Raw genomic sequence first — 11,039 nt, forward strand, 5'->3', positions numbered from 1 at the left:
AGAGATCAAACCGATGAAATAAACAAACGTTTGTCAATTAATAGTAGTGAGAAGACTAAAAAATACGAACATTTGAAATGTAGGTTATGTAATTCGTATTTTCCGAATCATGTCGAACTTAACTAGAACTATCGCTGAATGCGATTCATACCCCCACCAATGTCCTTGACAGAAGACCACTTGGAAAGCCTTTAAGGTGGTTAAGGGAATAACTTATGTGGCACAAATACATAAAAAGAAATTATCTCTGGTGAAAAAAAGACTAACTGTACAGGTAATAGTATAAATATATATTATCAAATCATGTTCGAAACAGTTACAAATAACCTTTCATTTTCCCAATGTATTAAACATTTTATTTATAAGTCAATTTTTGACCTTCAAGTGTGACCTTGACCTTAATCTGACACAAGGGTAAGATTGGTTTTGCACATCACACAGTTTGGTTGAATATTTGAGTAAAGTTTGAAGAAAATCCTTCCATTAGTATAGAATTTATAGAGTAGACACAATATATTGTCTAGTATTGGTTGTACGTAAATTTGAAGACTTAAAAAGGGGCATAACTTTGTCCAAATTCAATACAGAGTAATGAAACTTGACCTGCATATCGTCGGTGGGGGGTCAAAATATCGTAACTCGGTTTTTTAGCAAAATGGGTTTTTGATGCCGCGAAAATTTAAACATACCAGCGCACCGTCTCCCAAAATAGTGTAGCTCTACACCAATGGAAAAGGCGAAAATTGTCACGTGACAAAATCTCGTGTGTCGATTGGATGATTTTGTTGTTTTTGTCAAAACCTCGTATCTTTTAAATTTCACAATATGTTGACGGAGAACGTTGGATAAATTGTTTTTTACATTCAAATCGGTAAGTTAAGTAGATTCTATTTTTGTACTTTCTAAATTACCTACTTTTTAAGGTTTTTAATAAATATGCTTAGTCATATCTGTTCAAAGAAGTGTCCTATTGCGGCTGATAGAGAAAATACATTAATTTTCATTGCTTATCTGTATATAATTCTTTCAATCGTTACTAATGTTTGAAATAATTAAACGTAAATAAAGATATTAATTTTCGCTAAAGATAATTTTTGTTCGATTTCTGACGTTTGATGTAATTTTTCGAGATACGAGAATTTGTCATTTCATTTTCAGATACTAGCAATCAAGATACGAGATTTTACGAGATACGATTATTTGGTATTTCATTTTCTTCCCGTTTTATATCGAAATACGATGTTTTGAAATAGCTTAAAAATAGGTGTTTTAATTCATCTAGAATCATAATGGCGATTTAATTTTATTTTCAGATACGGTTAAGCGGAATGTCACAGTATTCTGGAGAAAGTGATACCGAGTCAACGGGAGAAACTGAATATTTACAATATAAGTGTCACATTTGTCAGTTTGTACCAGATATTAATGAGTTAATTCATATTCTTGAAAAAGTAGTTGACATTGGGCCTTATCTAATTTCTCTTAGAAATGGGCAGTTTTATGTTCGATGTCAGTTCGCTGACTGTGAACGGTATTTTCATCTATTATGTATTCATCCAACATTTCCAGATGAAGCATTAAATTATTCACATTTAGATACATTGAAAGAAAGTGGGATACACTGTCCAGTCTGTGAGCCAGGGATAAAAATTGTAAATTATTAACTATTTTTCAAATATGTTACCACTGGGCCAAACAATGGTAACTTTTGCTCAAAGCAATCAAAAGGAAAGCCGTGTGTTAGCTAAGAAAATGGTGGTTCAGAATTCTCTTTTAAAACTCATAAAGGTTATGGAACAAGAACAAGTGACTGATACGAGTATTAACCATGACATAAATAATAACAACAAAAAACTACAATGAGTTGACACCTTCAAATATTTGTAATAAACCAAAATTTTTCAGAAACAGAATATAATAATGAATCAATGGAAGTCGGGTCTACGTGTGTGGAAGACAGTGAATCTGTGTGTTATAAGGCACAAAGATATTAATACAGAAAGGACTGAACAAGTTATAAATGGTGGAAATAGTGAGCAAATATCTACTTTAGAAAACAGTGAATCTGTAATCTATAACAAAATTGATTCGATTATCTGTGCTGAAAACAGTGAATCAACAATGAAAACAGAAAACAATGAGTCATGCGCCAATTTAGATAACAGTGAACCGGTGTCAAACACTGAAATATATAAAGATTTTATAGAACTTGAAATATTTGTTCAAAGTGGAGATGCTGAGACTGACATTGAGATTGAAAAGATCGTTGGAATTGTAAAACGCTGATAACAGTGTAAATGTGTTTGATGATCGTTCCAATGCAGCAACTGATCAAAATAGTGAATTAGATATTTCTCTGAATTGCAAAGAGTCAAATGTTACTATATTGGATGAATTTAATGGCAGTGTTGTAGCAGGTGTTAATGATGAATCGATTTGGTGGTAAAGAAACTGAGATTGACGAATACTTTCAACAAGCATATTCTGTCATAGGTGAAAGTTCTTTCATTGGAAACAATAGAGACAAAAATAGTGTAAACGATATTACAACAAATGTTGAAAATGAAACATGTTTTGGATCTAGGAGAAAATGAAGAATATGAAAAGATATAAATAATGACAAAGATGCAAATGACCCAGATTATAATCCTAGTGAAGAGGGTGAATACGCGTCACCATCGGAAGACGATATTGATCATGAAGAAACCGTAGAAAATGAATCTGTAAAGGCAAATGATAAACAAAATGGAAAAGGAGAAAGGCAGAGACATCGTAATAAACAGTTGCGTATGTCAGGGAATGCATACAAAGGAATGAAAAAAGTGGATGGGAAGTGGGGATTCCATGTTGAAAAGTCCGCAAGGACGTTGTCTGAAAAAAAGGTGTTCATCACGCTGCCAAACCTCTAATATAAAAAATTGCAAAACCGTAACAGAAGCAGATAGGAGAGAGATATTTACTAATTTTTGGACAAACATGAACAACATGGGATGAAAGGCGTGTATATGTAAACTCGCTTATAAATGCTAAAGCAGTGGAGGAACCTACACTTGAAAAATGGAAAACCAAGTAGAAGAACTCGAACCCTCACATACCATCTAAGAATTAATGAAGAGCGTATTGTCGTATGTAAACAACTATTTTTGTCAACTCTTGGACTAGGGGAGCAGACAGTATATCAATGGATAGAACAGTCAATATCGGGTGTACCAGATAGATCAGCTGAGAAAAAGCAGAAGCAGTCAGGTAGTAACATGCCATTTAAATGTTTAATACAATTTCTAAATCCCAATTTCTTCTCTATATAAAAAAGTGAGTTTTTAAATTAGTGAATGAATAAATTTGTGGGAGTGTGAATGAATAAATTAGTGCGTGCGTGCGTAAGAGTGCGTGAGTTGGTGTGTGTGTTAGTGAGTGAATTACAATATGAATGAGTATCAGTTTAAGTGAATGAGTGATTGACTGAAATATTAAATGTGTTGTTAGCACTTTATAAAAGATATTTGATGCCTTTCTTTTTCAGATACAAGAAAGAAAGCTCAAGAAGAAAGACACGGCCAGCTACGTATGAGTGTCAAGCAATTTCTTGAAAGCATCCCTAGAATGGAATCTCATTATTGCCGTTCATCGACTTCGAAGACCTACCTTGAACCTGTATTTAACTCTCTGACCTGCTTGTATAAAGAATACGTGAAACATTGTAATGAAAGGGTATGTGCGAGTCGTAGAGTATTTACCGAAGTTTTTCGAGAGCCTAAATATTGGTCTATTTGTGCCAAAAAAAGGACCAGTGTGATATCTGTGTAGGTTTTGATGCAGGTAATATATCCGCTGATATTTACAACGAACATCAGAATAGAAAAATAAAATTCACGAGAGGAGAAAAACCGTGACAAGTTATTTTGTCAAACAAACCACTCAGTGAAAGTTCTTACAATGGACGTACAAGCAGTTCTACTTTCGCCAAAAATGAATGCAAGCGCATTGTATTATAAAACCAAATTAGCATGCCATAATTTCACTTTGTATGACCTTATAACGAAGCAGGCGACCTGCTACTTTTGGCATGAAGGAATGGGGGATCTTTCGGCTAATTCCTTTGCTTCTTGCTTGGCTGACTACATTGAAAAAATGATTTCCAAAGATGAAGAAATCAAAAACACATCATTTATATATAGTGATGGATGTACCTATCAAAATAGGAACTTGGTAATGTCAAACACTTTATGTCACTTGGCTATGACTCTTGACCTTGAAATCACACAAAAGATCCTCGAAAAAGGCCATACTCAAATGGAGGTGGATTCAGTACACAGCGTAGTGGAGAGGAAAATAAAGAACAAGAATGTTTATGTGCCACAACAGTATGTTGACTTCATCAAGGAAGCCTGTCCCTCTAACCCATATATCGTTGAATACGTTGGCTACGATTTTTTCAAAGCATACTCGGAGTTGGGCTACTATGTTTCAATTAGACCTGGGACTAGGGTTGGAGACCCAGTGGTTAGTGACATTAGAGTTCTTCACTACGAAGCAGATGGTTCTGTACGCTATAAATTGAATTATAGAGACTCATTTAAGGAACTTCCAAGAAAATCTAGAAAATCTTATGTTAAACATACAGAGATAATACCAAAGTTGCACGGTGGTCCTTTGAAGATAAAGAAAACGAAGTTCGACCATTTACAGGCACTTAAAAGTGTTCTTCCAATGGATTATCATGGGTTTTATGACCACCTGAAACATGATTCTTAAAAACTATGAAAAACGAAATGTATACAGGTGTTTCGTTATGGGACCTTAGTTAAACTATAATTTTCTCTTGACAGTAATATGAAAGTGCCATTTTATTCATTTGAAGTAAAAAGTACTAAATTCATAAATAGTGAATTTAAAGACTGAGAAAGATTGATGTTTCAGTCAATAATGAAGTTAATTAATTTTGTTTGTTTTATTTGTTCAAGTTGAATTTCAAAGTTTTAAAGATTTGAGTGAGTGAGTGCGTGTGCGTCTGTGCGTGTGCGCGTCGCGAGTGTGCGTGCGTACGTGTGCGTGGCGTGCGTGCGTATGTGCGTGTGTGTGTGTGTGTGTGTGTGTGTGTGTGTGTGTGTGTGTGTGTGTGTGTGAATGCATAAAAAGACTGAGGAAAGTTGATGTTTAATTCAATTGTTATGTCAAAAGTTAACAGTTTATTAACCAACTCTGTTTAATTTGTTCAAGTTAAATATCAATACTTCAAGGTTTCAAGTTGTTAAAAATAAAAACAATGTTCATGAAAAATGATATTATATTGTTATTCTACTTCTAAATAAATGCAATTCTTTGATTATCCCTTATGGTCAAAATGTCGTATATGCTATTTTTTAAGGTCAAATTGTCGTACACTCTATATGTCAAAACTGATCAAACCAACTCATAAAAATCAATTATATATTAAAACGTACTATTCATGTTACCACTATACAGGAATTGTTTCCACAGAAGGTTCTTTTAGAAAGAAAGAAATCAAAAAAATGTTCCTCCTGAAAAGTAGCAAAAACTGTTATACGAGATTTTGACCCCCCAACGACGATATCTTATTTGCCACACCTCATATATCTTTTAAGTTTCAAGCAAATGCCTGCGTTAGTTTCAGAATTATTCAAGTACATGTTAAAATTTAAGAACATTTTCTAAGTCAATTTTTGACTTTCAAGTGTGACCTTGACCTTTAGCTGGCACAAAGGTGACATGGATTCTGCACATAACCTTGTTGAGGTGAAAATTTGAGTAAAGATTGAAGAAAATTCTTCCATTAGTATTGGATTTATAGAGCGGACACAACATTTTGTCTAATATTTGATTGTATGTAAATTTGAAGACTTAAAAAGGGGCATAACTTTGTTAAAATGCAATGCAGAGTTATGAAACTTAAACAAACAGCATATCGGAATTGTGACCTTTCAAAAATATTTTAAGTTTCAAGCAATACCTTTTCTAAATTTAAAAATATTCAAATAAATGTTAAAATTTAAGAATATTTTCTAAGTCAATGTTTGACCTTCAAGTGTGACCTTGACCTTAAGCCAGCAAAAGAGTGACATAAGTTCTGCACATCCCCTTGTTGAGATGAACATTTGAGCCAAGATTGAAGAAAATCTTTCAACTAGTGTAGGACTTACAGAGCGGACATGACATACTGTGTAATATTAGATTGTTTGATATTTGACCTTCAATTGTGACCTTGACCTTGAGCTGACACATGGGCAACATGGGTTCTGCACATCCCCTTGTTGAGATAAACATTTGAGCCAAGATTGAAGAAAATCTTTCAACTAATGTAGGACTTACAGAGCGGACATGACAAACTGTGTAATATTAGATTGTTTGATATTTGACCTTCAATTGTGACCTTGACATTGAGCTGACACATGGGCAACATGGGTTCTGCACATCCCCTTGTTGAGGTGAATATTTGAGCCAAGTTTGAAGAAAATCTTTCCATTAGTGTAGGACTTACAGAGCGGACACAACATACTGTGTAATATTTGATCGTAATATTTGATCGTTTGATATTTGACCTTCAATTATGACCTTGACCTTGAGCTGGTTCATGGGCAACATGGGTTCTGCACATCCCCTTGTTGAGGTGAACATTTGAGCCAAGTTTGAAGAAAATCTTTCAAGTAGTGTAGGACTTACAGAGCGGACATGACATACTGTGTAATATTTAATTGTTTGATATTTGACCTACAATTGTGACCTTGACCTTGAGCTGACACATGGGCAACATGGGTTCTGCACATCCCCTGGTTGAGGTGAACATTTGAGCCAAGTTTGAAGAAAATCTTTCAAGTAGTGTAGGACCTTCAGAGCGGACATGACATACTGTGTAATATTAGATTGTTTGATATTTGACCTACAATTGTGACCTTGACCTTGAGCTGACACATGGGCAACATGGGTTCTGCACATCCCCTTGTTGAGGTGAACATTTGAGCCAAGTTTGAAGAAAATCTTTCAAGTAGTGTAGGACTTACAGAGCGGACACAACATACTGTGTAATATTTGATGGTGTTTGATATTTGACCTTCAATTGTGACCTTGACCTTGAGCTGACACATGGGCAATATGGGTTCTGCACATCCCCTTGTTGAGGTGAACATTTGAGCCAAGTTTGAAGAAAATCCTTCAATTGGTATAGGAGTTATAGAGCGGACACGAAAATGGAGACGGACCGACCGACCGACGGACGGACCGACGCGACAAAGCGAATCCATTATAGCCCCCCCCCCCCACATTTTGTGGTGGGGGTATAATAACCATAGAGTCTTTAAGCATTATCAGTGCGGTGAAAACAGAAATACTTTTCAACCATTTCCATGGAGCGAGACTAATTTACCGCCTTGGGAGAAACCAGACGGAACTGTTGATAGAGATTTAAAATTAGCATATGATCAGCATAGACATTTGATTTTAAAACAAAAGATTACGGAACTGACAAATGAAGTAAGATATAACTTTCCTGTAACGAACGATTTAACAGTTGATGAAATGTTACAACAAATCGATGAAATTTATTTTAATACTGAATTTTCTTTCAAAGTTAATATTTCTTTTGGAACAGTACTAGTAAATGTAGAAACTAATAAATACAGATATTTCGCGCCTTACTATAACCAAACACTTTTTACTCAACCGATTGTAATAAGTGAACGCGAAGACATACATAAATTAGAAAATGAGATTAAATCGCTGGATGTTATAAATTATATAACTCAACAAAGGCCTGATACAAAGTTTAAGCCTGTTATGATAACAAATATTTTGTATACAATATACAAAGCTTCATATCCGCTAGGGAGATGTAAAAAGTTACCTAACTTTATACATAAAAACAAATAAATCTTTCCTTTTGACTGTCATCCAGTTTCTAAAAGATTATATGATGATGAAAAATGTTTTTTTAGGTGTTTAGCTTACCATTATAAAGGTAGTGTATTTATTGAAAAAAGGGCAAACGTTTTGTATGATCAATGGTTAACATATTGTCAGGAAAATAAACTCAAATCTAGTGATATAACTTTTAAAACAATGTGCTTTGCTGAAGTTTGTTTCGATATAAATATTAATATTTATTCGCTTTATATTGATAAAACAATCAAACCCCTTTACAAGTCAAGGTTAAAACAAAATAACGGAAAAATATAATGTGTTTGAATGCTTATGAAAACAACTTGAGTTATATAACAAAGTTTAATTTGTTTGCACACAAGTTTAAATGTAAAGATTGTCTTAAATTATTTCCTTATCAGTCTAGACTGAAAATGCATGAACAATCGTGTAAGAGAAAAAAGAAACCGTTTCGATTTCCAGGTGGATATTTTAAACAACAGAAAACTATATTCGATAAAATTGAGGACTTTGGTATTAAGATTCCTTCCGATTTGAAAACATTTCCTTCTTTCAGCGTATTTGATCTAGAGTCGGTTTTAGTTCCAACTACTGAAAAGCAAACTGATAGTAAATTACAAAAGACAAGTAGTCATGTACCAATATGTGTATGTTTGTGTAGTAATGTCCCTGGCTATACAAAAGAACGATTTATTTTTAATGAAAATTTGGATGATTTATTAAATGAAATGTTATCCTATTTAACGAAAATTTCAGAAACGGTTAAAGAATTATACTTTTCTCGTTGGAAAATTGTATTAGATGAATTAGATAAATTAGAGGAAAAAGAATGTGGAAATATAGATTTGATGACTGAATCAATTGAAAGTGATAGTGATGAAGACAACATTAACTTTAAGCAAAGTAACAATAGTCAAGTGAATCGATGGAAAGCAATGAAACTGAAGCTTCTTCATCTCATTTTCTACGTGCTATGAGTAAAGAAAATGTATATTATAAGTTTTTAAAAAATATAGAAAGTAAAAATGTTATTTCAAACGTTGAGTATAATAACTGGGATAAAACTGATAATGAATCTGAAAATTCAGATTTTGAAGATAAAGATAAATTTGAAAATATAGAAGATTATGATATCCTCCCGTTTAGAAGTTTGAATAAATCGTGTAGCGAAAAAGGAAACGAAGATGATGACAATGATGATGAAGATGATGATGATGATAATGCTGATGATCACAGTGATGATGATGATGATGATGATGATGAACGAAAGGAGGAGAAACTGACTTTTATTAAAGATAAAATTAGAAATGAAGTTAAAGGAAATAAAATCGATGAAAATGATAAGGACGTAAGTATGGATTTTACAGAAAGAAAGGTACAACATCTAACGAGACGAAAAATTAGAAAGATAAGAGAAGAGTTTGAAAGGTACTGCAAGCAAATACCGGTCATAGGATTTAATTCTGGAAAGTACGATATCAATTTGATAAAATCGAAGTTAGCTATTCATCTCAAACTCCATTCAACAAAGGTAAAAAAAAATTATTGTTAAGAAAAACAATAAGTACGTATGTCTTTCAAATGATTCATTCAGATTTTTAGATCTCCTTAATTATTTATGGCAGGAACAAGTTATAGTTCCTTCTTGAATACTTTTGAAGTGAGCACGAAAAAATCTTATTTCCCATATGAATATTTATCAGATGTTTCAAAGCTAAATGACACAAAACTTCCACCTAAGGACTGCTTTTACTCAACTTTGAAAAAATGTAATGTATTAGAAAGCAAGACACGCGTAATGTATGACATACTTACGCAAAAAGAAAACAAAACTGAAGCAGAAGCGCTTCAGATTTTGAAATTAAAAGCAATACCAAATTCAACGATTGAAGAAAACTATCAACAATTACTTGAAATTTGGAAGGAAAGAAAAATGAAAACAATGCGTGACTTTCTTCAATATTAGGCAGAATTAGATGTCGGTCCAATGGTACAAGGAATAGAAATATTTCAAAAATTCTTCTTCGATAAAAATATAGATGTATTTAAAAGTTTTATATCTTTACCCGGTATAGCTAGGAAGTTGTTATATGATAGCGGAATAAAGAATGGCGGAATTTTCTCACTTCTTGATTATTTTGATGAAGATTTGTATCATACATTCATGAATAACTTAACCGGTGGTGCTAGCATAATTTTTACGAGAAAACATGTTGTCGGAGAAACTTTCATTCGTCAAAATCAAAGTTATCCATGTCGCTCAATCTATGGATACGATGCTAACAGTTTATATCTTTGGGCGATTTGTCAAGATATGCCTGTTGGGCGTTATATAAGACGAATGAAAGAAGGAAACTTTAAACCAAAACATAAAAAGAATTATTATTATTCGATGTTTGACTGGATGGAATGGATCAATTTTAAAGAAAAGAAAAATATTAAACATAGAATGAATTCGGGCACAGAATATCGTATTGGTCCTTATTTTGTCGATGGTATAAATGTTGAAACTAATGAAGTGTATGAATTTTTAGGTGATTTTTGGCATGCTAATCCAAATATAAAATGGAAAGAGGAAAAAAAACAGGCTGAAAGGTATAAAAAAAACTATGGACAGGTTAGCATATATCAAATCGTGTGGATATAAAATCAATGAAATTTGGGAAAAAGATTACAGAGAAATGATAAAAACAAATGAGGAATTGAAAAACTTTGTAGATCAAAGACATCCTCTTTTTTACAGAAAAAATCCAAAAGAAGTTGATGAAAACAAAATTCTTGAATCTGTTTTAAATGATGATTTATTTGGTTTCGTGGAAAGTGATATTTAAGAGCCAGATTCTTGGTCAGAAACTAAGTTCAAACCAAACACCGAGTTTAATCCTTATGACTATTTTAAGGAGATGAGTCCCATCTTTTGCTCTACAGAAATACCTTTTGAAAATATTGGCGAACATATGCAAAAACATGTTGAAGAACATGGTTTGTCAAAAGAACATAGAAGACTGTTAGTTGGGGGAATGCAAGCTAAACGAATTTTATTATTTACTCCTTTATTAAAATGGTATTTATTGCATGGAATGGTAGTAGGTAACATTTATCAAGTAATTGAGTATAACAGAAAGAAATGTTTTAAAGAATTTGGG

General features: G+C 33.1%; 1 protein-coding gene across 1 annotated transcript; it reads left to right on the plus strand.

The window, feature by feature from the left end:
• The first annotated feature begins 2,857 nt into the window (after positions 1-2,857).
• Positions 2,858-3,807, plus strand: LOC132745269 (uncharacterized). Its single transcript, XM_060734143.1, has 2 exons — positions 2,858-3,246; positions 3,524-3,807. The coding sequence occupies exons 1-2, from the start codon at positions 3,024-3,026 to the stop codon at positions 3,805-3,807; spliced, it is 507 nt and encodes a 168-aa protein (XP_060590126.1). The 5' UTR covers positions 2,858-3,023.
• The last annotated feature ends 7,232 nt before the right edge of the window (positions 3,808-11,039 follow it).

The sequence above is a fragment of the Ruditapes philippinarum genome, unplaced genomic scaffold (genome assembly GCF_026571515.1).
Source record: "Ruditapes philippinarum isolate M1 unplaced genomic scaffold, ASM2657151v2 ctg3751_1_1_1_1, whole genome shotgun sequence".
NCBI classification, from domain to species: domain Eukaryota; kingdom Metazoa; phylum Mollusca; class Bivalvia; order Venerida; family Veneridae; genus Ruditapes; species Ruditapes philippinarum.

What these genes read in the sequence shown, in the direction of transcription:
- LOC132745269 (XM_060734143.1), top strand. Translation starts at nt 3,024, where the DNA reads ATGCTAAAGCAGTGGAGGAACCTACACTTGAAAAATGGAAAACCAAGT. An exon ending in GAAAAAGCAGAAGCAGTCAG is followed by an intron (nt 3,247 to 3,523) that starts GTAGTAACATGC and finishes TTTCTTTTTCAG; the next exon opens with ATACAAGAAAGAAAGCTCAA.